Source organism: Linepithema humile, chromosome 5 (assembly GCF_040581485.1).
Source record: "Linepithema humile isolate Giens D197 chromosome 5, Lhum_UNIL_v1.0, whole genome shotgun sequence".
In the NCBI taxonomy this organism is placed as follows: Eukaryota; Metazoa; Arthropoda; class Insecta; order Hymenoptera; family Formicidae; genus Linepithema; species Linepithema humile.
Window position 1 is genome coordinate 17,127,563 of NC_090132.1, and position 25,546 is coordinate 17,153,108.

The window sequence follows — 25,546 nt, forward strand, 5'->3', positions numbered from 1 at the left end:
TTTGAATATTATATGTTAATAATCTGAATATTATTTAGGCATTGAAAATTACTTTAGCTTTTGTATAATATTATTTAAATAATATTGATTAGACATAAGTATAAATTTATAAAATAATCAAAATTTAAATTGTTTTATACTTATTGATAAAAAATTAAAGAAAGAATCTGCTGACAATTAAAAATAAATATAAAATATTTATGTAAATTGCATTTGCTATATTTTTATTCGGAAAGAAAAGAACCTATTAATGCCATCTAGCAAAGACGGAATATACTACATGGTAACACAGCTGTACTGGCTGTACTAAGCATGTGTTTATTCGACACGCAAAACGAAAAGAGATTTAGGTTAGCTATCCACAGGAAACACAAAATATATAGTGAATTTTGTGCAACTTATATAGAAAACATTTTGCAAAATTTAATAGGGAGTGAATACAGTGTTTATCTTTTAGGTAGATTTTAAATTAAATTGCAAACAATTTTCAATCATGGTGAAGAAACGAACCGGTAAGTTTCGCCTACAATATAATGTATGTTTTTAGATTACATTAAGATTAATTGAAAGATTTGTTCAGTTATTTTATATTAGAATATAACATTGTAATAAATATGTTTCAGAATTTGAGCAGAGCAAAGAGGAACGTATGGTAATGACAATAGGAGAGATTATACAGGAATTATTAAAGGCGCATCATGAAAATAGAGACATTGATCTAAACAAATTGAAAACACGAATTTCCTCAAAATATGGCTTGGATTCTTCTCCAAGATTAGTTGATATTATTGCAGCTGTGCCTAGTGACGCTAGGCATATACTTGTACCAAAATTAAAAGCAAAACCTGTCAGGACTGCTAGTGGAGTTAGTTTAATTTATGCTATTTTATACTCATAATGGTTACAATATAAGATAAAAGTAATATAATTTAACTATTACAGATTGCTGTTGTAGCAGTAATGTGCAAGCCACACAGATGTCCACATATTAATATGACTGGAAATATCTGTGTTTATTGTCCTGGAGGACCAGACTCTGATTTTGAATATTCCACACAATCTTACACAGGATATGAACCTACATCAATGAGAGCGATACGTGCGAGATATAATCCTTTTTTACAAACTAGGCATCGCGTTGAGCAGGTATTTAAAATAATATTTTTACGATGGTATCTTAGAGATAATTTGCGATCTGTGTTTAATGCATGCAAAAATATGATTTTTAATATATACTATATTTTTAGTTAAAACAATTAGGACATAGTGTTGATAAAGTTGAGTTTATTGTTATGGGAGGTACCTTCATGTCTTTGCCAGATGACTATAGAGATTATTTCATAAGGAATTTACATGATGCACTCTCTGGTCATGTAAGCAGTAATGTTGACGAAGCGGTTAAGTATTCTGAACGCAGTCGTACAAAATGTATTGGTATTACTATTGAAACTCGACCTGATTATTGTCTTAAGAAGCATCTTTCAGATATGTTGCGCTATGGGTATGTTTGCTTTTAATATAATATGTGTAACTAATATATGCAACTAATAATATCTACAGTTAAATCAATCTAAAATCCAACAGATGCACGCGTTTAGAGATTGGTGTGCAGTCTATATACGAAGATGTAGCACGTGATACTAATAGAGGACATACAGTGCGTGCTGTATGTGAGAGTTTTCAACTAGCAAAAGATGCAGGATTTAAAGTGATAGCCCACATGATGCCTGATTTACCAAATGTTGACATTGAACGAGATATTTATCAGTTTAAAGTAATATTTCTATCTTGAACATTAAATTTATTTCATTATCTCATTCTCACTGATACTTATACTGACATAAATTTTTAGGAATTTTTCGAAAACCCTGCGTTTCGAGCAGATGGATTAAAAATTTATCCGACACTGGTCATACGCGGCACTGGCTTGTACGAATTATGGAAAACTGGAAGATACAAAAGCTATCCGCCAAGTGTACTCATTGATCTTATAGCTCGTATTCTGGCTTTAATACCACCATGGACACGTGTCTATCGCGTGCAGCGTGATATACCTATGCCGTTGGTGAGGTAAATATAACAGTATCAAAAGTGATATAGAATCCTTAATTTAAACAAAATTATAAAATGGAAAAAGACACTACTATGTACTTATATTTTTACATTTTCTCACATGTTGTTTACGAGATAATATAATAGTTCATAATAGTTCATAATAGATAAAAATATTTTCTTTTTTTATGCGAAAAAAAACAGTTCTGGTGTAGAACATGGGAATCTACGTGAATTAGCACTAGCCAGAATGAAGGATCTTGGTTTGGATTGTCGTGATGTTAGGACACGCGAAGTTGGAATTCAGGAAATACATAATAAAGTACAGCCTTATGAAGTGGAGCTTGTACGACGTGATTATGTAGCTAATGAAGGATGGGAAACGTTCTTAGCATATGAAGATCCAATGCAAGATATCCTAATTGGTTTACTCAGATTAAGAAAGTGTTCTGATAACACATTTAGGTATGATATTTGCACATTTTTAAATTTTAACAAATAAATTCTGTTGTAAAAAGAACTTATAATTAATGCCTTTATAATGTACAATTAATTTGTATCTTTAACAGACCAGAATTAAAGGGAAAGACTTCAATAGTAAGGGAGCTTCATGTTTATGGCAGTGTAGTGCCTGTTAACGCTCGTGATCCTACAAAATTTCAGCATCATGGCTTTGGCACTTTGCTGATGGAGGAAGCTGAACGAATTGCAAGAGAGGAACACAAATCTCATAAAATTGCTGTAATTTCAGGTATATTACATAAATCAAAAAATCAATATTCTCTATATTCAGTATTATAATTAATTTAAATTTTTTGAAATTAATATATTGAATAATAATAAATATTAATGATTTTTTTGCAGGTGTTGGCACACGTAATTATTATAGAAAATTAGGTTACGAACTTGATGGTCCATATATGTCTAAAATGCTTATATAACAAACTAATATAGTAAATTCCTTAAATTGTGTTAAATAAATGAATAAATTTAAATAAATAAAATTTTAAAAAAGTAAGATATTTTTATTACAATAATATAATATACTTTAAATTTTGAATTGAAATATATTAATACTTTAATACTTTAATTAGTATTTAAAAATTTTATTTGAGGATTGAGGATTAACATTTTATTCAAATAAAGTGACAAAATTGTAATTATACTTACTTAAAATAATTACTAATTACTTTAAAAAAAACATACAATGTATAAAAAAACAAATGAAGATAAATGATATTACTGTAAGAATCAAATTTAAATAAAATTAAAATTTATTATAATTCAAAAGGCAACTAAAAGAATAAAATCTAAATTAATTATATATTAATTGTAAAATGTTTTGATAGAAAAGATTAAACTAAATTGAAATATTTTATCGTAAAAGTACTAAATTTTTTAGCGTTAACAAGTGTTAGGCATGTTTTTGTAATTCTTCAAAATTATTGAAGTTTTTACAAGTATTATCTCAACTATGTATGATGCATGTTTCATCACAATTAAAATTGTTATAAAATATTTAATATACAAGACGTGTTTGTGAAATGTTCATATGCACAAAATGTCGTAACATTAAAAAATGGCGGACAGAATTTATTTGGATCTACAGCTATTCACATATTGGAAAACATATAATTAATATAAATTAATCATAGAATGACAATATGCACGTACCTGGCGACGTTGCGCATGCATCTGTTGCATCTACGAGGCATCTCTGGCGAGGAAATAACGAGGAATGTGGGAAGATGATTTTGATGGACATGCTACGGCGATTTGCGAACAACTACGAGCAGCGGATAGCCGATGCCGATGCCGGTACTACAATATTAGTGTGTAATAACAGTTGTATGCGGTGTTCACGATACAACAAGCACTTTATAAAACACACCCGATAACTTTTTGCGGATAAAATTCACTCTTAAACCGAAATAATTGCAAAAAACACGGAGCAATTCAATTTCACTTTTGTAATTTGTCGCGACGTTTTCATAACTGAGACAATTCGAAAGCGGTATTTTTGAAATAGCGGAACAGCCATCCAATCACATCACAGCATTTAAGTCATAGCACAATAAATATAAACTGCCACATCATTGGTCGCATTCAGTGGACTCAACAGTTGAGCAAAGTTACTAGATTTTCCGCTGAATAACGCTACTGATTTGTTGGCTGTAAAAGTAAGAGCCAATCACGTTCGATTGCTACTAAGCGGTTTGTTCCGCTGAATGCGCCTATCGTGAAATGCGTTCAGATTCGCCACCTAGGTGTATTTTTTAAAACTAGAAAAAGATTTAAATATTTAATTGGAAATAATTCAAGTAGTCAATTATATTTTAAAAAATATAATTAATATAATAAATTACAAAATAATGATATATGTTTCAAAATGCACTGGCAGTGTTGGTAACCTATCTTACGTAACATAAACTATAAATTTTCAGTACTGGCAGTGAATATTAAAATGCAACCACAGTAAAACCAATATTGGCTTAAAGTAGTAATGTTTATTTTAATTAACAATAATATAATGCTAATGTTTAAGTAAATTTATATTATTAAATAAGCATCTTATATTAATTTGATTAATATTAAAAAATACTCGTTATATATTATAATATATAAAGCAATTTTAGCAATGGTCAATTTTATTAGATTCGTCAAAGTGCATCAATATCCTCGAGTTTGAGAAACATGTTTTTATGAGTGACATAAATTAAAAATGATTCGAATTTTGCGCCAGTCAATATTAGGGAAACATAATTTGGTACAAGTGGCAGACATGTCATCTGACAGTAGCGCGCGACTTTCGAGGATATTGTTGCACTAGGTTAAGGCTGGTCGTTGCTGCCAGATGGCGTATGTTATCGGTCAGCCGCGCAAAAATTACTCTCCCTCTTTCCTCCTTGACAGTCGACGGGAGGCTGAGGATAAACAAAAGCAAGTCGGTTGCAACAGTGGTCACGAAAGCGGGTTTTGTCAGCAAACAGCATTACGCAGGTAACATACGTATGTACGTACAAGTTAGACACAGTACGCGAATCTGCATTTTCGTTCGTATAACGCTTGAATCCTTCGTTCTTTAACCGACTAGTGATGCGTGGCGCGTATCTCGGCCGATGAGATGTGGACGATGCGGAGCGAGATCATCAACGACGAAACGACAACGTAAATAAGGACGAGGTTGCCCAGGACCTTCGCCGGTTTCGGCAGTCGTTGAGCGGACTCCCGTGAAAGTGGATTATTTCAGTGTGGCGAACTAGGAAGTGGGCATTGTACGAAGGTAAGGATATTTTGCAATGGATACCTTGAGTCTCTCAAATTTTATCGTAAGCGCGATTCTTGTTAGTGCGTTACATATGTTAAGTACGTACCTAACATGGAAATGTAACTGATAAAATATGATAAATACGAAATTAGGTTATGTTTTTGCATGAACGTACTGGGGATAGAATCGTCTGTCGTTGTTCGATAATTGCGTCTTTGTGCACATATAAACAGGAAGCAGTTTCTACAATTAACGATTGTTATCTTTAAAATTACACTGCAATTGTGACTGACAGCACCTCTAATAATTAATACCTACCTGTTATCGCAGTATTACAAGAATTTCAAATAATTTTGCGCAAAAAAACTTCATTAGAGCAGATTCCTGCATAGCTTCAAATCTACCAAGATCAATAGACTCACACTTACGCATGTTATATCAAAATATACTAAAGTATAGAAAAAGTCTTTAGGAAGTTTTAGCTTTCAATATTTTTACTCAAGATAATTTATTATTTATAATAATAATAATATTATTATTATAAATAATATATAATAATAATATTATAATTTAAAAATTATAATAATATTATAATATAATAATATTATAACTATTATATTATTGATATTGACATTATTAATTACTGTTATTATCAGTTAATATTATTAATTATATTTGTTATTTTAAATTTTCACAAATTATTGTCGATTTTATTGAATACATTTACACGTATTTAAATTTGTTCTTGAGTGGATGTTGCACTCTAATCATTCCAAGTGCACGCATGTCCTACGTGCAATTCTCATCATCGGCGATTGCAATATGCAAAACGGCCAATCGTCGAGAAATCGCTATTCGTCCGACAGCCAATCGTGATCTACAAGAGCATTATATATTGTCGGTTCACTGCGACTATTATTAAGTTTGTCCTTAACGATCGTCGGGACTATTGCTTACGTGTATCATTAGCTGTCATCGCGCGAGTTGCATCGTGAAATTCGTTTCTTTTATATTGTGCCGCGTAACACAAGTGACAACTACGATAAAGCGAATGTCTTACCTTGTGTCTGTTGGCTTCATGAATCTGCACAGTGAAAGTCGGCCGAGATCAGCTCGACTTTAAGCCAACATTGATTTTCGGATACGTAGAAAGAAAGGAAACAGAAGAGGCATATCTTTGGTGAGTGGTTCTTCTTTGCATTCTCTAAATGCCGAAGGAAACTGTACAGAAAATTTTGTATTTATATTTAGTACAGAATACTATCATCACATCTTCAGTCCGAGATATGCACGCGATTTTCACATATAAGCTAAAAATTAGAATTGCATCTTGCTATATGCAAAAACGTAAAATTATACGTGTTCTATTATTTACAAAAATAGAGAGAAACAAAAGCTTATTCTGAGATTATTATTTTTTTTAATAGTTAACATGCATTGAAATATAAACTTTGAAAACCTTTTAATTCTACATTTAAGAACATACATTTCTAAATATTAAAATGTGTGTATTTAATTTTATAAAAAATTGAATTATATTTTTGTTTGACACCACAATTTCCATTCGTGAGTTTCATCTTTTTATTTGTTGTCGAAGTAGGTTAGCCGTCGGCAGTTTATATGCAGCTATTTACCATTTTATTAGTCACACGTCTGTTTACATATGATAAATATTTGGCAGGCTGTTATATAATACGTCGTTGTTATTATGTTTATTTTATCTTTTGGCGCTGTTACTTGTCGTTAGCTGAATCGAAGATAAATATACATATATTGAATTAGTGTTACACTTTTATGCGTAAACAACTTTAATTTACGCGCTTAACATTTGAACGGTAGCTTATAAACATTTTAAAAGACCAACAACAATAACAAGAAACATCTATTTAGTTTCAAAATTTTTATATTAGCCAAGAAATTTGATGCAATTTGAATATTATAAAAGAGGGTTTTAATACTTTAAAGGTAATATTTATATCTTTTCCAAATAAGAGAGTTATAGCACTTGAAATTTAAGAGTATATGCTGTGAATGATTAAAAAACAGTATTATAATATATATAATTGCTTTCAAAATGATAAGATTAATTAATTGCAACATTTTGACAGTCAGTATTGCTCACATTATTTCTGTTTAAAAAATATATATTAAGTTTATCTCCTCGAAATTGAGTATGATAACACAATTGTAAAGTAAATATCACGATATAATGATAAATCTGACATATTTCACAGAAACGCCTTTCGATATTATGACTCAAGTTCGTCACGATAATATCATGGGTTTATAATAGTATTCCGAGGATCAGTAAATAATTGGAGTCTTAATGTTGAAAGAAGTATGTAAATGTCAAAATCGAGAAAAATTTTTGTAATTAATTTTTGTAAATTAGCACGAATTATTTCTCATTGCTTTTAACAATAATATTTTCAATAAGATTCTATAATCTATATTAATTGTATTTTTCATGTTCTTTAACTTTATCTTATTTTGAAAAATTTGATTTTTGATACATTCTTTTTAATAATTGAAGACTATATGTTGATTGTATAATTGTCCTATTCTACATTTGTATTGTCCTATTCTACATTTTCAGAGCAATTTTAAATTGTAAAGTGCTTATTATTTTGATACATTTATTCTTTTTATACTTGTGTTACTATTATATTTCCAGTCGTTAACGTTTTAAAAGTAAAATACGTCAATTTGCATCTTCAATCCGCAATGTGTAATATCCAAGTTTCAGTTAACAGCAAAATTCATATTCGTAATCTTAATTATACTAGATGGATTATAGTATGTTGTGTAAACAAAATCAGATAACAGTTTTTGTTCTTTGACTTCTTTTATTATATTAATAGATGCTATTATATACACAACTTTTTCTACTCAATGCTATTACTAGATTAAAGCTGACTGTATCAACAAAAGTATAAAAGGTGAAGCTATACTACCACTGCCCAATACAGTCAAAGTTCAAAATAAAATCGGAAATATGGATAAATAAATAAATTATTGACTGATCCTCATAATAATGCATTTTATTATCTTCTCGCACGTAAAATGAAATCAATACGGAAATGAAAGTGACTTTATCTTGTCGAGAATTGATTGATTTGATTTTTTTAATTTATTATGTTTCTGCAAACATAAAATTTTTTATTCTTATAACATTTGTTGAATATTATAATAATTTAATTATAATGAATTTAATTAATATTTTAAACATTTTTATACGCAACTCTATACGAAGATTTATTTTATATCTTTTATTATTAAAATTTATAATTATGAATATATATTTATCGATAACATACGACAGTTAATATCAACAATTGTTGAGCTAAAATATTAAACTACTATTGTGCTGAAAGTTTCAGTTCCAATTTCTTTTTCTGCAATTGTTGACAAAGTACGACGTTATGTAACTTCCTGTTTGATAGATTGATTTAAATCACCGCGAAGGCGAAGGTTACATTTTTGCGTCAATAACATAGTATCATTAGTGTTTAGCTTTTCATAATGTCATTGAATGAGTGCAATGTTAATTGATCTATAATCGATATAGTGATTCAATGTTACGTACGTATTCTATTCATTGTTACCGTTGGCATTTGCCAACAGGTTTTGCAGACGCACGTGATCAAGCGGGATTACAGTCTCGAGGTTTTCTCGGAACATTGCATTTTTATTCGCTTTTTCAGTAAGCTATTAATGCTAACCTTCTGACGATCCTATTCGTCTTTATCTCGTAATCGCAGATTCTGAGTGTATGACGACTGCATTAAGAGATGCGATTTATTCAATTTTTTACATTAAAACAAAATTTTTGAAGCATGTCAAAATATATGTTTTAAGATACGAGAAAATTCAACATTTTACTTACATTTATTATTAATGAAGCAGAATTAATAATTACTGTACAATTAAAGATGTATTTTCCGATTTCTAAAATATTTAAAATGATATAGAAAAAGCCTTGGAAAAATTGAAAAAAAATGTTTTTAAATTTTTAGCGATTATTTTTGCTTATTTCACTTTTCTACGTCGGCCAAATAGACAATTAAAAATAACGCTCCATACGCAGGATCCTGTGTATGGAGCGTAACAATACGCCATAAGTATGACACGCAATTATAAGTGAAAGAAACGGAAAGACCTTTCATAGTTCATTGATATGTATCGGTATTCTTTCATTCCGAGTAAAAATAGCTCCATTGCGAATACAAATGCGATCGTATAGTTAAACGAATCAATTATGCGCCGCCTGCATCCCATCGGCTTGTTGCTTCATCTTCGAAAGATCCAAAAGATAACGTGATGATAATATAAACACAATGAGTTGCCGCGGAGAGAGCATGCGATAACACAGATAGATCTGTTGTGCTTAAAACGAGCGTTTATCTAGAAATCGTTTTACGCCATTGTTTTTATATGCATACGTGACGTTTGAGAAATATCGAGTATGCTAAACAGGGACCGCGCGTTACCTGACAGCACGCAACCACTATTCGGCTGGTTCATTCGTCCCGTGGCGTCGCGGCGCTCTGATACGTCAGTCTATGTTTGCACGGCCGTCGGCGAAGACGACGAGCGACGTAAGCCAGTGCGTAACGCGGACGAGCGCGACTACGAAAACAACACGTTTTGCAAGTGCCGCGGCAAAACAACTTCAGTTTTAGATTGTGAAGAAGCTCGCCCGGGGCGCATTGACGTAATACTACTGGAAAAGTACAACAGTGATATACAATTAACATAAATCTAATTTTTCAACAACTTTTGATAATGACAGAAGTTTCGTTATCAAACTGGCTTTATTACTGTTAGACTGTACTAAACTGTAATGATGCTTTGGTAACGAAGGCTTTTTTTATCACCGTCGAAAGTCGTTAAGCGCGTCATTAAAGAAGTTGATAAGTGATTGCAAGAGCCGGTTGTGTTAGTTGTGTTTAAATTTTCAGTTAGATTTTTGCGTCACACACATTTTCGCAAAAATGCTAAAAGAATTCGGCATCGACGGCAAAATTTTGAGAGCTCTTGATTAGTTTCGTTAGGATTTCACGGCTATTGCATTTGCACAGTCCCGTGCAAATTGGTTTGCACGTTCTTGAAAACACTTCTATTGACATTCTTGGCGATATATACTCTTCGCCGCACTGCTCCACTTCTGGAGAACTCATAGCTATCTAACACAATCGACAGGAAGTGGTCCGACGAAGGAAAAGTACAACGCGTACACGATTATATTTAGTGAACTATAAAGAAAGTAAAATCTTTAATTCGAAAGATTTTTGACTGACTGATGACGCCAGAAATACGAGATAACTGAGTGTGTTAAAGTGTACAAAGTATCAACATGCAAATTTCTTTAATACGAGGCTATTAAATAATATTAATAGTCTATTAAAGTGAGGAAGATATTCGGGGTCAAGATGATAACCGTGCCGATATCAGCCTCGAGTCCCTACGTGAAGACTACGTCCTACAGTGATGCGAGCATAGTTGCTAAAAAGCCTTCGGTGAGTGCATCACCCTTCGTTGCATATGCAAGTGAGGTTTAGCTCTTTAACTAACAAGTTTGCGAAGCATTTTTTAAAAAACTGCAACCGTGTAATTTTTTATAAATTAAAATTAATATAAAGGGGAAAAAAGGTAGAATTTACATAAAATATCGATAATTTTGTCTACTGTTTCAAATATCGGTGAGTGGATGAAAAGTAAAAGGAAAATATTCCGCAAAAACATTTTAGCATTACGTAAATTTCGTAATTACATAAGCGTAACTAATAGGTAAGGATGTAACATAGTGCACATTCGTCATTGATGGTTTAGTGAAACTATGCGCTTTGGTGAATCATTAGTTCATACATATATATAAATGCTAAAATTATTTATGTAATTTTATTAACTATATTATCGCAATTCTAAAGCGATGCACAAACGAAAGAATTATTTATTACTATTTATCAAAAATTATTAAATAGCAATGGATCGATATCTAGAAAATTGATATTTAGCTTACAATTTGGAGAATTCTTGCATGAAAGCTCTCTTCTCTTCTATCTTTTTCTCTTATCTTTTTTTTTAATTTTTACAACGATAAGACTTATTTTATTTTATTGAAATAAGATATTGAAATGTGGGCACATTTAATCATATTATTTTATAAATAGAATGAAAAAGTCATATCGTAAGAATTTATAAAAAAGGTAAAAAAAAAAGAGAAGAAAATAAAAATAAAATATAGAAGAAAAGAGCTCTCATGAATTTTCCAAAGTGTACGTGCATTCAAGAACGACAGAGATATTTTAAATATTAAAAGAATCGTTCTTGAGCGTACAAAGAATTTTAGGAGAAAAGTTATCACGAAGAAAATTTTGTTATTATCAAATTTATATTTCTTTTCATCGAACATTATCTTTTTTATGAATTGCAATTTTTATTTAAGTGTCACATTTTGTATATATCGTGCGTTGCCCATAATTTTTTAAAACTGAGTAAATATTACATAAGCGAAAACGAAAAACCTTTACTTATATCCTTCATTAAAGATGCCAAGGAATTTCGCCGTAATTGCGGACGACACGCGCGGCGAAGGGTTAATTAAAGCTAACTCGGTACCATCGAACGAAACGTGTCACTTCGATACTTCGCGATGAATAACGGCATTATCAATTTACCTCGTCGTGGCATACTTATTTTATCACTTTAATCTTACAGTAAAATTTGACATTGTTTATCTATGCTCTATATCTTTTTATGAGTCTCGTAAGTTAAATATGCGTCAAAATACGCATGATTTACATAAAAATATTCGCCACTTAAACTTTTTATTGACGAAGCCGTTCGCACTCATTACTCATCACATCATCACTCGTTGTTAAGCATCGACAATTACCGTTTTCAAGTGGCACTAAAAACCCATCCACTTTTCTCAGCTTACTTTAATTCCTAACTGTATGCTTTCTATGCTTATCGGAGTAGTGTTTAAAAATTGAAAAAAAATGCAATCAAAGATAATCTTAATTAAACCGTGCATATTTTATTCTCTAAATCTTTTTTTTTATTTTTATAGATATAAATTGTAACAATTTACGAATTTTTAATCTACGAGATTCGTGAAGAAAAATAAACATTTACTTTATCAAAATATTAGAAAATTTCAGATTTCTATGAAAAGATTTGAAAAATTTTATTGTTATAAACCAAAAATTAATATTTTGATTCTTCAATTACTTGATTACTTTATTCTTTACACTATCGTTGTTCGCTTTATGGTTTTAATTTTGAATTGCCATACTCTGAATTATTGTGACCTGTTTTTCTTCCTTTCTTCCTTCCTTTCTTCCGTTAGCGGAAAGGCGTATTTTCGCGAAACCGAGCGTACAGCGATCTAAATTTACATCGCCGGACAAGCGACGTGAAATCCCAAGTCAGCCTGCCAGTAACCGTTGACTGACCGTGTTCCGATTTCTTCGTAAGCAACACGGTGGCTTCTATCATCGTCGTTCTTTTCCGAATCCGTTGGTTTTTCAATGTGTTTGCATACTTGGCACTGCCAATTCAGCGGCACACATTTAGCGTGTAAAGTTTCGCAAGTTTTGCTCATGTTTTTCTTTGATTCATAGATGAAATTCCTGAAAGGACCAAAGTCCGAGAGATAATTTCACGCCGGCACGTAGTCTCGAAAATGCTGTTGGCAACGAATTCGCATACGCAAGCATATGGAGCACGCCCCATACATGTGGGCTCTTTGGAAACTAGTGTAACTTGGCAATGAATCTTCCCAGCACGTTTGATAGACTTAATTGTATATAAAGTCCTTATACCGCGTTCCCCCGCACACGCGACGAGGGAAGAACACGCGTGGAAGCGCTGCAAAAAAGAAACGGCAATTATTACTTCCTTCTCATTCCGAGAACTTACATTACAACCTCATATGTATCAATTATTGGGAGCAACTGAAGCTGCACCGGCTGGGTAATTGCATTCGTGACAAGAATTTATGTTGCGATCTTTCGCATGCCACCCGTGAACGTAGTCATAAAGCGAACGATGATTGGGAACGATGGAGTGATCAAATAATTGAATTGATCGAAGTATTAATTTATTGTCTACAATAGAGCAACGGCTCTTATAAGCACGGACCATATGTTTTGCCAGGAGATAACACACGTTTCCAAAGAGTATCGTTAACCAAAAGATTATGGACCGAAAAAAATGTTAAGAAACATTGCGTTGTGGACTAATATCTCTTTTTTTCTGCTTTGTTTCGTTAATTTTGTGCTTACTGCGTATGCAAATGACGACGGCGAACGATGCTGGCGAATGAGATTTTTCCCCGAGATTACTCGTACTATTCGCTGCTACAGCATACTGCGTCTCGACGGTCACGTACAATACACATCGATGCTGGAAAATTTTCCAGGAAATCTGATTACTTCTATTTTCAAGTTAAGAATAATTGTCGGTAATTGCGCTCCGTTTTTGTTATATTTATTTCGCACTTTTTTATATCGTAAGATCTATCGCGTCACAATATGAAATTGACTTGCATACTCCGAATTATTATTATTATACTCCATTTATATGTACTTCATTTTTTGCAAAAATCAACTTCACGTAATATTAGTACGCATTGTTTATGTGATTTACTCATTTATTTAAGAAAACTTTGAAATTTAGTTGACATTTATTTGTAATTATTTTATTTATGAGTTGTTTTTATAACACTGACATTTCATAAAATGTACGCCTTTGAAATGTACATTAATTACTTCCTCGTCTTTATATAACGAGATGTTTCTTTTTGAAAAGATTTCTTTTAAAAGTCTCATTCTCGTTTGCATAGATGTTTGATATAAAACGTAAATAATTTTACGAGAGTAAATTAAAAAGTAAGAAAACATTTTCAAATAATCTGGGAATCAATAAAGTTTCCTTTATTTTTTAACTTTTCTTTTATATCGGAAACTTATCGAATATTGGTAAAAAATTCATAGCGCGAAACTAACTATTGCTGTACATAAAATACGATCGTCGTAACACTCAAATAAACATTACAGACTCGTAGGTGAAAGTTCGACTGCTTGTGAAAGGATTAGGACAAAGTTGTTTGCATATAATTATGCAGAAGGTTACGACCAGGAGTATGCAAAAGTTTCCATCGTTTTTCAAGCAATTTTATTGAGTAATATTTTATAAATGAGACAATACTTTTAGACACGATATTTTTAGTCAAAATATTTTCCGATATCTATCCCTTTTTGCCATCTTTGGGATAAAAGATGTATACCGCGATAAAAGAAGTTTCTGTTCTTGGAGCGATCTATCTATACACGAGCAATGGAAAATTTTGTACATCCCTAATGTTTATTCTAAAATCAAATATCTAATATATTAATATTCAAAAGCCCGGATATCTCCGATGCTACTTAGCATAATCAAATAAGTTATTATCGTTGCTAATGCAGCATGAAACACATTCGAGAAAAGTTTTCAAAAAATGAATATTCCACTTCGATAATCACCAAGACTGTTTGACGAAGATGACAGGTTGAATGTTAGCAACAGTTATTAATTGCTGTTTACCAAACCAACTTAAGATGAAACTCTATCTATTTAAGAAAGGAGATCCCATTTTGATGATTGTCGGGTTTGACGCGTAGATCGAAAGTAACACACTTATCCTCATTATCGCTAATCGTTAATAATTGATACGTTGTTATTCCCGTCATGCGTGCATTTACATAATCATGGTGCTTTCAGCGCGGTTGCTAATGAAGCATTACACAGCCCGGAGGTCGCTCGTGGGAGAAAGAACGACAATAACGATTCTTGCGCCTCGGCGCGCTAAGGAAGATTCGCACGAGAAATAAATTAGTTCCTCGTTGTTATTTCTATCTTTCAGTTCTGTGTGTCAATACAATCTCTTCAGATAGAAACTGCTTCTAGCGGCACATAATAACAGTCGTTTACGAAGATAAAATGTGTATCGTGTAACGCTTTTAAGACGTATACATCTTATAATTACATCTTCGTAAAAACTTATTTTTCACACTGCTCTACGCAGTGTAGCTCTGTGTGTCAAGTCACATTATCATAATTGTCGGAGAATTACACATCTGTAAAAACTCAGATCGATTTTAACGGGTTTATACAGAGTGGCGCGAAATTAATTCTCCGGTTTGCTTTATCCGTGACTTTAAAAGTAATTAAAAAGTAACTATGACGCATTCATTTAGATTAAAAAATTTTGCGGCATTGTGGTATGACGATAAGATCAACCTATCTCCAGCTGACTCACGTTGGGAATTTTTTTATGATATTTTCTATAACCTTCAGTATTTCGAATATCATTTTTCATCGAATGCTTTTTTATTCGAATTCTTTTATGTAACAATAATCATAAATATTCCAAGCTTTTGAAGCGATACATTGACGATGAGTAATAAATTCTGCTATACATTTTTCAACAAAACGGCAGAAGTCTTTTTTATAAAATGGTATATTTTGTGTCATCCTGTACAGCTGTCTGTCTTGCTTGACTACGCATGTTAATGATATCCATAATGATATTACGAAGAAACGGGGCACGTAACTCTAAGCTGTCTCATTGGCTCACATTATTTAATTTATTTCTTTTAACACATTTTTTATGTCTCTTTTATATAAGCGACCTAAGACACACCCTATAATTTTTTACGGAAATCCTTAGATATATACGAACAAGACTAATCTCCTTTATGTTGTCAGTTTACACGAAAACATTATAGTAATTAATCTGAAAAAAATCTAATTAATATATTAATATTTAATGTTAATATTATTACGCATATCAGTTTTTTATTATGTCTGAAAATAATTACTTTTATTATTTTTATATATATTTAACTAATTTTTTAACTATCAAAGTTTATCAAATCGTATTTTATCTACCTAATGATTCATCTGATTTCAAGAAATGATTAAACAGATCTTATTATTTATGATTACTTAGTATAACAAAAGAGATATTGCAATTTAAAGAGAGATAAAGAGATATCGTTTTTTCGCGATATCAAGTCTCTCATCACAAACGATGTAGAAAAATAAGTTTTTTTTTCCTAGTACTTTCGCGCAATTTGCTTGTCCTCGAATAAAAATATATTCGTAAACAAGCAACCGACTATCTTTGCAATCGGTTCAATTGAAACGAAACTGGACTTCATGCACGCATTAAAGTTTGCTCCCGCACGTGAATCCAATCGCCACGCGCACGATATCGATTCGTGCATCTTCATGGATGACGTACACCAACGAATTTAATTCGATCAATTGGGATCAGAGACAAAGGCGAACATATGGATCTCTATACACGCAAAGTGCCAAGTGCTAGAAGAAAATAGCATTGGCAGAATCGAACATCTATTTTCAGCGTCTGATGAATTGTTCTTATCGAGAAAAATATATGCGCGAGTGAAAAAATCGCAGTGTCTTTATCCTTTAGAATATAAAAGCTGTAGTTTTAAAGCGTTACTTCATTATGTCACACGCGATATAATATTATATAAAAATATTAATGTTTGAACAACGGTACATTAATAAAATATTTATGAATCATCAAATTGCAAGATAAGTTTCATACTCTCTCTTTTTATTTTTGCTTGTTTGTCGCTCTATTTAATTATTCTAATCGAAAAGAAATTTTTAATATTATACAGTATTGAGGATGAAATAAATTTAACTGAACTGAATGTACGCGTGTTTCTATCATAGCAATAATAGTGTATAACTTTGCGCAGAAAGAGACATGCTAAAGTAAAGCACATGCCTTAATTGGATACGAGAAGCCCCTCTATTAAGCAACTATTTGCATTCTGTGTCGCCGAATAGACGAGCTTTTACGTAGTATTGCAGTCAAATATTCATGACGGTCCAGATAACTTTGTGATTGGATTATCGCTTTCACAAACAGATTATCACTTTCGTAAATGGATTATCATTTCGCGATGTTATACGCGAACAGGCCGTGCATAAGTGTCAATGACACTGTCGTCGACGGTTACGAGATCACGATTATCATTGTAGAAAATCTGATATTTTCATCATTATCATAAGTATAATGCGTATCCGCGTTTTGTCCCGTCTTCCGTAATTTTCACCATTACACGCTTATTGGTTGTAAGAACTCGTTAGAAAAATTGTGTCGTGCTCAATCCCACGTTTGTCACAACAATGGATGCAAATAACAATAACATTGAGTACAAAAAAATCAGCAGTCCAATCTTTATATAGCTATTAGAATAGATTAAAGAAAAAAATTGTTAAAGTCTAGAAATGAGAAGCAATAAAGATTGCAAAAGTTGTAAAATTATATTTTTTTAAAACAAGAATTTAACTCTCTCTCTCTCTCTAGAATGCATAATATAGTAGAATTTTTTTTAAATTTTATAATTATTTTTTTATAGTCTTATTTATACTTACGCAATCTATTTTTTTCAGACAATTAAAAGTAATGTTTTTGTTATATCCAAAATTAAATTAACTAGAAATGCCCGAGATTAATTTACTATTGTTTTTATATCGCGATTTATTATAATTTTCTTTCAATTTTCGAACTGCTTTGTCATTCTGCATCCTAGAGTTAAATTAAAATGTCTTCGGGCAAAGTCATAAAGACGATGAGCAGCAGATGTGGAACGTGAGAAGAAATTAAAGAGAGAAAGAAAGATGAAGAACTAACAGAGATAGAAGATGAGAGCCATGCAGTCCGCGAGTGCTGCTGAAATGAGTTATTTTGGTCCACGGCCATCGGCCACGTTTTGTGCACGTTTTCTTGCGAAATCCGTTTAGTATATCAATGATCCCGTCGAAATGATGCATTTTGGATTATTTCTAGATTAAACATTGTTCTCGAAAAGATACTTTCGCGCAGTGCAAGCTGCATCGTTGATGACACGAATTTACTTCTACACGTCTCACTTTAGACAATAAAATAATATAAATTATAACAAAAAATATAATTAAGACATATTAGTGAACTCGGGTGAAGTAACGAAACAATAAAAGAGATCGAAAAGAGTATTATTATATAATAAGCTAAGCGATCAGTATATAAATATTTGTTATGTTACATATATTATTTAGAAAAGAAAAATAAATATATTCTGTATGTGCTACTAATTTAAGTAAAATTAAACAAGAATCTTAAATCCTTTTTACAAGTACCAGAAAAAATTTGCTTTTTTAACTAGTTTTTCTTGTAAGAGCTTTTAATAATTAGTCTTCTCAAATAGATGCTGTTTTTTTTTTTTTTTTTTTTTTTTTTTTTTTTTTTTTTTTTTTTTGGGGGGGGACGCAAAACGTTGGTCAAACAATGAATCATAATTACGTAATGTTAAATGATGTTCGTTTTACTTGCAGGTTCAACAGTTTTTGCAAGACATGAAGGAACATTCGGCAGCTCAACGAATGGAGCGAGATAAGGAGGTGCCACAGCGGTCGCAAAGCAGCGCGGCTAGCTTGACGTCTATAGGTGCCGATATATCTCCAAGTTCTTCCCATTTCTTCGAGGTAATTGCTTTTTTATGTCCTCATATATTATTTGAAGAGCGCCAATATAGAATGATTGTTATCACAAGAGAGAGAAACTTTTATACAAAATTTAATAAAATATTCGCAATAAAAATATTCGTAAAATTAAATTAAGATTTGTGTTTTTATTCATTTTAATCGTTTGCAACGTGAAAATTAATAATATCTTGACGTGTTCTTACATTTTTTATTTCAGGTATTCTACGTTGGTAAAATTAAAGTATCGAATCCGAAAGTACAGGAATCATTCATCGATGACGCCTTGATACGGTTTCGCGTTCATGTACTCGAAAAATCGAGATCTTCTACGAGTAATCTACTGACAGAATGTCGATTGCAACGCCAAGCTGTAACGTCTTCCATTAATAGAAGAAATAGTACGGTAAGAACACTTCGCACACAGTTATTAAATAATTTTGTTATAATCATACATTTTACATTGAATTATTGTGTATGTGTTATAGCTATGAAAAATTTAGATATAAAACCTTCAACATTGCTGTTCGATGCTGAACAATGTATCAAAAATTATTTCTTGTACAATACTAATATATATTTACATATCTAATATAGACAAATTAATGATTCGATCTTTGCCAAGTAGACTGACAAGTGGAAATTTGTCGTTACATTTCCAGGAATCTACCGCTAGTGAATCGGGCAGTATTGAGAACGTGTCGGGAAACAGTACAATTCCGAACGTGAATCCGCTTGGAGTTCCGCCAGTTTTAAGCGGCTCCGTGGAAACTTTTCCAAGAACCAGCGCGAACTCAGCAGACAACGATAGCCGTAATGGAAATCGAACGTCCGAATCTTCCACTAATTCTAATATCACCGTACCTGAAGTTATGCGAAATCGCGCGGCGTCTACCGGCAGTGTTTTAGGCGGTAGGAGGGATTCTGGTGCTAAAGGAAATGAGGATCATAATCGCACTATGGTCTTTGAAGTAAGAAATCTCAAAAAAATTATTTTGCTTTTTTTTATTATTGACATTATAATTATTTTGTGATTATTATTCATATCACATTCGTTATGTTGTAGCAATTAAATAAAGGAAAAAAGTTAAACATTAAAAATTTATAACATGTAATGCTAATTTATCTATTAATTGCAAAAAGAAAACGCATATGAAATTTATATTCAAATTTATTTTTTTTTGTATGTGAATGTTTTATTTTAGGTAGGACGAAATGATTTGAGGTTGATTAGTCCGGACAGGAAGCGCATCGTTTTGCATAAACATCTGAAAGATGTAGCCAGCTGCGCGCAAGGTATAAAAAATCCTGATCACTTTGGATTTATTTGCAAAGAACCTGAACCTTGCTTTATCGGGTACGTCTTCAAATGCCAATCCGGATCAGTCGCAGATGATCTTGTTGCAGGTAAGATTTTTTTAATTAGCTTATCTATGATAAATTATTTTTTATGAAAGTTTTGATTTTTAGCGCAGATGATAAGTTTTACAATTTTGAATCTTCTTTGTAGCAATTAGTCAAGCCTTTGTTGCGACTTGTAATATCGCGAAGAAGGAAAAATATTCTGTATACTCTTGCGAGCATTGTCCTATGTACTGGTATAATAAATTATATCAAGAGATTGAAGGTAAAAAATTTTCATTAATTGCAAGCTAATACTAATGAATAATATTGTATCTAACATTTATAAATATATAATATTATTTTTAGGGCAAAATGATTCAAGAGTGCAAAGTATTATTTTTTCACGTATGGAACTGTTGCCGGAGGATGAACAGGAGATCGTTGTTAGGAAATATAAGGGCGCTGAGGCTGCAGGCAATATCGGTGCAGGCTCTATGAGTCTTCGAGAGCAAAATCAATTCCTAATGCAACTGTTGCGTGCTCATTGTGAATCAAAACAAACTAGACATGTACACGATACGGCTGAGAATAGGTAATGCACCGCAAATTAAAATGTGAAAGAAAATATAGTTTGCGGATGAAATATTCTGACGGGTGTTTCTAATTTTACGTTACAGGAGTGAATTTCTTAATCAATATCTAAACGTCGGCGTTGGCAGTACGATATTTATGAAGGCAAAACGCTCTCTCACGAATAGCTTTGACAACCTTATGAAGAGGAAAGGTTCGCGTGACGATTTTGGCTTGGGCCCACAATTGAGGGATTCGAATCATTTAAGTATGGGGATACAAAAGAATGGTAGCCAGAGTCCGGACAATTCGCGACAATCATCTATAATGGACACTTCGCCGGATTCGAGTAGGCCAAGATCGTTGCGTGTGTCGCCTGAACAACAAATCGTTGTAAACAACGCACCAAAGAGTCCCATGATGGACATGTTAGTATAATTATAATTTATAATTTCGTATTCTTGCATTTTTCTTTTGTATCACTTATTTTTATGTGTATATTTTTTTGCAGATTTTTAAAAGTTGGCAACTCATCGAAAATATCTCCGACGGAGCCCACCGGAAGCAATACAACAATACAAGCCAACAGTTCGTGGCGGCAAACGATACTAAACAGAGTCGTGACACCGAGTAAAGATCACAATGTCAAGGAAACTGAAAAAGTCGGGAATATTAGTGTCATTAAAAATTTAGAGACTCCCGTTAAACGCAGAACAAAACAAGAATTGCGAGATCTGTGGAAAAAAGCGATCAATCAACAGTTGATACTTATAAGAATGGAAAAAGAGAATGCAAAGCTCAGAGGTAAAATATTTATCCGTTTCTGAAAGTATATCATTTTATATCAATGCAAGATCCATATTCAAATTTTCTATTAAAATTTTAGAATGTCAAGAGGAGGCGAGTAAGAAGGAGGCAGTAAAGAGAATCAAATTAGAATACGATGAGCTTAGCAGCTGTGCGCGTGAGGTGGTAGAAGTTTGGGATCTTCTCATTAGCAAGGAATCGCGAGTTTCCACCAAATGCGACAATCAGATGCTTTTGCATGCCATTAAACAAGGTAAATGGAATATACTGCAAGCGCAATATTCTCGAAATTAAAATATCTTGCTAATTTCGCTATAATTCATCCAAATACAGGTGTACCGAAAGGAAAGAGAGGCGAGGTCTGGCAATTTCTAGCCGAACAATTCTGCTTAAAGCAACCACCTATAGACACTCAAGATTTCCCGAATTACAATACGCCCTACGAACTACTTCTGAAGCAGCTCACATCCCAACAGCATGCTATTCTTATCGATCTGGGAAGAACGTTCCCGAGTCATCCATATTTTAGTTCACACTTGGGACCTGGTCAATTAGCGCTCTTCAATTTATTGAAGGCCTACTCCTTATTAGATTACGAAGTCGGTTATTGTCAAGGTCTCAGTTTTGTCGCCGGCGTGCTTCTATTGCATGTGAGTGCAATATCTTATTTTCAACACTATTATGTTTCACAATTCTGCAATTCTGCTCTACAGTAATCAGCTTGTTAGTATGCAAAGTGTTATTTATCGATTCTTTTTTAGATGGCTGAAGATCAGGCCTTTTTCTTATTACGACATCTGATGTTTCGCCGAGGCCTCAGAAAATTGTATTTGCCAGATATGGCAGAATTGCAATTACACTTGTATCAACTCTCCAGGCTGTTACACGACCGCTTACCAGCTATTTATAATCACTTCGACAAACATGAAGTTTCACCAACTTTATACGCCGCTCCGTGGTTATTAACTCTGTTTGCCAGTCAATTTCCTTTGGGCTTTGTAACTAGAGTTTTTGGTAAGATTTTCTTGCTTTTAACAATAATTTATGTGCTTAATTAGTAAAATAATTTCTTTTTAAACGACTGGCTTTGCTTGTAGATTTGCTCTTTTTGGAAAGCTCTGAAGTTCTCTTCCGTGTATCGGTTGCGCTATTAGAAGAGCATCAGGATCAACTATTGGGTTGTGACAGCTTTGAAGAAATTATGGGATATCTCAAGGTAAAATTATATTCAAAACATTTATGATCGATTATAAAAAATGTACAGAAGAATGAATTTATATGAATATATTGTCATATTTCTATTTTTTTTTTTTTTTGTTTCAGACACGTGTTCCAGCAGTGAACAAACAAAGTTTAGATCGCATTATGAAACGTGTATTTTACCCCGATTTGGAGATTTCCAAACAATTAAACGAATACAGAGTGGAATACCAAGTGCTTCAAGAGGAAATGATTTCAGTAAAGCCACAAATAGAGAATTTGGAAAAGTTTAAATTAATGAACAAGCAACTCACACAAGAAGTTGCACAACTCAACGAGCAACTTGAGGTAATATCAAAAGCAACATTTATCAAAGTAATTAAAAGTTTCGGCGAAAATCCTATTTGTAAAGTTTGTGTGAGATACAATTTTATGTTTAATGCAAACTTTACAATTGTGGATTTATTTTTCTATTGTATCTTTCAAAGTGTCAAGAAAAAGTTATATTAACTATTACAACTCTAAAATTACATTACAGATTACTGTGAGCAACTTACACAGGCTCGAAACGACGCGTTCAGTGCAGCAAGCGAATATCCATAAACTCGAGACTCAGAATCGCAGTCTTGAAGTAACGGTTGCCACATTAGGCACATTCATTCAACAATTAGTAGACACACGTGCTGACATCGAAGTGCCGGGCGACGTTCGTAGGATAATCGCACAGTTAAGCATGGTTGAGAAACGACGAAATGCTGGCACCAGGTCATATCCTTTAAAGGTTATCGAGGACAAACACGGCATGATAAAGAGCAACTCGACTGGCAGAGATTCTCACAATCTTCTTAGGAATAACAGTCTGGAGACACCGTATCCGTTGAAATCGACTTTAAGTCAACCCAATTTAGCAACAAAAGTCTCTTCGTTTTTCTCGAATTCGCACAATCAGATATTGAAGCAACGCGCGGAGTTGGAAGCTCTCAGAAACAAATATTCCGAGCAAGCGGTGAAAAATAACAACGATGAGAATGATCCCAAAACGGTTAACATTGACATTCAGATCACGGATACCATGAATCTGGCTAACAATCCACCCCCTCAAAGCGAGAACAATTTGAAGGTTCCAGTCACTAATTTGGAGAAATCGATATCGTTACCGTTAAGGGGTAAATTGAAATCGTCGAAGTCGGCGTACGAATTAGGATCCGTGAAAAAAGTTCCCACCAGCAAGCTCGAAGTTACGAACAACGATTCGTTGACGAATTTGACTGGAACCATGCACCCACTTGACACTTGCAGTGACGTGAATTTCCGGTATGGCGGAACCACGAAACTCAAGTCTATTAAACCTGTCAGATTATTTAATCCGAGTTGTCAGGAAGATAGCAGTAATAACAAACAGAAGTCCGACCAAAATTCAGATCCTTTAAATAGATAACAATTACTTTTAAATACATCTTCGAAGAGTGTCTTATCAAAGAAAATTTTCATGAAAAATATGTATTTAAAACGGTATTTTGGTGACGTGTAGTTTAAGTTAAAGAACGGTGTATTCGCATTTGATTACTTCTCATTTTTTTTCTTTTTTTTTTTCTTTTTTTTTTAACGAATAAGTCTTGAAACAGTATAATTCGTTAAGCTTGCGTAATTATAGAACAAAATCACTTTTTTACTTAAAACTAAGATCTGACATTTGACGTTACAATTTGTAAAAGTTGGTCAAATATTCTATTCAAATAATATTGAATATTACGTTTAAGAATCTCTCACGTCAGTAAAAAGTCGAAAAAAAAAGAAAACATGTCAATAAATATTCAAGACCGCGCAAAAAATGCATCAAAAACATATTTCTATGCCGAAATGAGACAAATGTCAAAATAAGGTACTAAAGAGACGTAACGAGTGCATACCCGGTTTCAGATTGCCAAAGGAAGTGCCAAACTTTCGTTGTGTGAGATTACACATTTTGTAGTAGAAGCGACTTTTAGTCGAAGGTATATGCGTATGTATATAGATACATTGCGTACATATGCATGCATAGACGCGATTTGTCATCGAGGAGGAACGTATGCTACGAAAGCCATTGATATATAGGCTGCTATGCACTGTAAGATTCAAAAAGAATGAAGTATTACTATTTTTGCACAAAATAAGCCTTGTGATATCAGGGATATACTTAATGGTGTATGTGTGTGTGTATGTACACATGTATATGAATATATGTACACATATATACACTCGCTGTTCTTTATAGTAAAGAGGTTTTACTATCGTTAATACGAAAATAGTATTAGCGACATTTAATATCCATATCAAATGTGTTGCGAATTAGCGTGTACTAGCGAGTAAATTACTCAATTCCCATTAGATATTTAAAACTGGTGACACTGACAGATACTTATAATGTAGGATTGATAAGATTTTATTAGAGATGATAAAATTATATTTTGTAGTATTCGAGTCTGTAATGTTCTATCAGCTAGTGATTATTTGTAACTTGTAGCGATGTATCATTTGTAATAAGTGCAAGTATTATATCTTGTGACAAGAATAAAGGTATTATATATGTCCCACTGTTTGTCGTTGTCATGGACATGTTTTTAGAATAGATATTATTTTGTAAATTAGTTGACTCGAACTAGAAACATGTAATATATAGATTTTCATAGATTTCTTTGTTGATTTGCTAATCTTATTGTGATGATAGGTAAGAGTATCAAATATATTCAATGAAAATAAGAGATTGTTTTACGA

General features: G+C 32.6%; 3 protein-coding genes and 1 long non-coding RNA gene across 11 annotated transcripts in view; 2 read left to right on the forward strand and 2 right to left on the reverse strand.

Moving 5' to 3' along the window:
- rho-6 (rhomboid-6) overlaps window positions 1–4,078 on the reverse strand; it is a 156,769-nt gene extending 152,691 nt beyond the window's left edge. The window contains exon 1 of the mRNA XM_067355914.1: window positions 3,727–4,078. The gene's annotated coding sequence lies outside the window, so the exon portion shown is untranslated. The remainder of the gene's footprint in view (window positions 1–3,726) is intronic.
- On the forward strand, window positions 301–3,070 carry Elp3 (elongator complex protein 3). Its single transcript, XM_012362310.2, has 9 exons — window positions 301–512; window positions 624–865; window positions 943–1,146; window positions 1,248–1,501; window positions 1,585–1,774; window positions 1,853–2,070; window positions 2,257–2,517; window positions 2,622–2,803; window positions 2,917–3,070. Exons 1-9 carry the CDS (start codon window positions 494–496, stop codon window positions 2,991–2,993), a joined length of 1,647 nt encoding a protein of 548 aa, XP_012217733.1. The 5' UTR covers window positions 301–493; the 3' UTR covers window positions 2,994–3,070.
- An 818-nt stretch (window positions 4,079–4,896) lies between the features above and the next one.
- Window positions 4,897–25,370, forward strand: plx (PTB_TBC1D1_like and TBC domain-containing protein plx). 5 transcript variants are annotated; one of them, XM_012362350.2, is made up of 16 exons: window positions 4,897–5,052; window positions 5,147–5,335; window positions 18,725–18,874; window positions 19,092–19,277; window positions 19,534–19,842; window positions 20,077–20,278; window positions 20,382–20,498; window positions 20,582–20,807; window positions 20,893–21,213; window positions 21,297–21,589; window positions 21,672–21,845; window positions 21,926–22,242; window positions 22,354–22,606; window positions 22,690–22,808; window positions 22,916–23,140; window positions 23,331–25,370. In XM_012362350.2, exons 3-16 carry the CDS (start codon window positions 18,746–18,748, stop codon window positions 24,228–24,230), a joined length of 3,771 nt encoding a protein of 1,256 aa, XP_012217773.1. In that variant the 5' UTR covers window positions 4,897–5,052; window positions 5,147–5,335; window positions 18,725–18,745; the 3' UTR covers window positions 24,231–25,370. The 5 variants fall into 5 exon arrangements, with proteins under 5 accessions (XP_012217773.1, XP_012217772.1, XP_012217774.1 ...); XM_012362349.2 differs by having other exon boundaries at window positions 4,924–5,065; XM_012362351.2 differs by having other exon boundaries at window positions 4,954–5,061.
- Window positions 5,981–13,705, reverse strand: LOC137000141 (uncharacterized). 4 transcript variants are annotated; one of them, XR_010890441.1, is made up of 4 exons: window positions 13,612–13,705; window positions 12,621–13,195; window positions 6,381–6,541; window positions 5,981–6,197 (listed from the first exon to the last, which is right to left on the reverse strand). It is a non-coding gene; the product is annotated as an uncharacterized lncRNA (long non-coding RNA). The 4 variants fall into 4 exon arrangements; XR_010890440.1 differs by lacking the exon at window positions 13,612–13,705 and having other exon boundaries at window positions 12,621–13,255; XR_010890443.1 differs by lacking the exons at window positions 12,621–13,195; window positions 13,612–13,705 and adding an exon at window positions 9,811–9,903.
- Window positions 25,371–25,546: the final 176 nt, after the last annotated feature.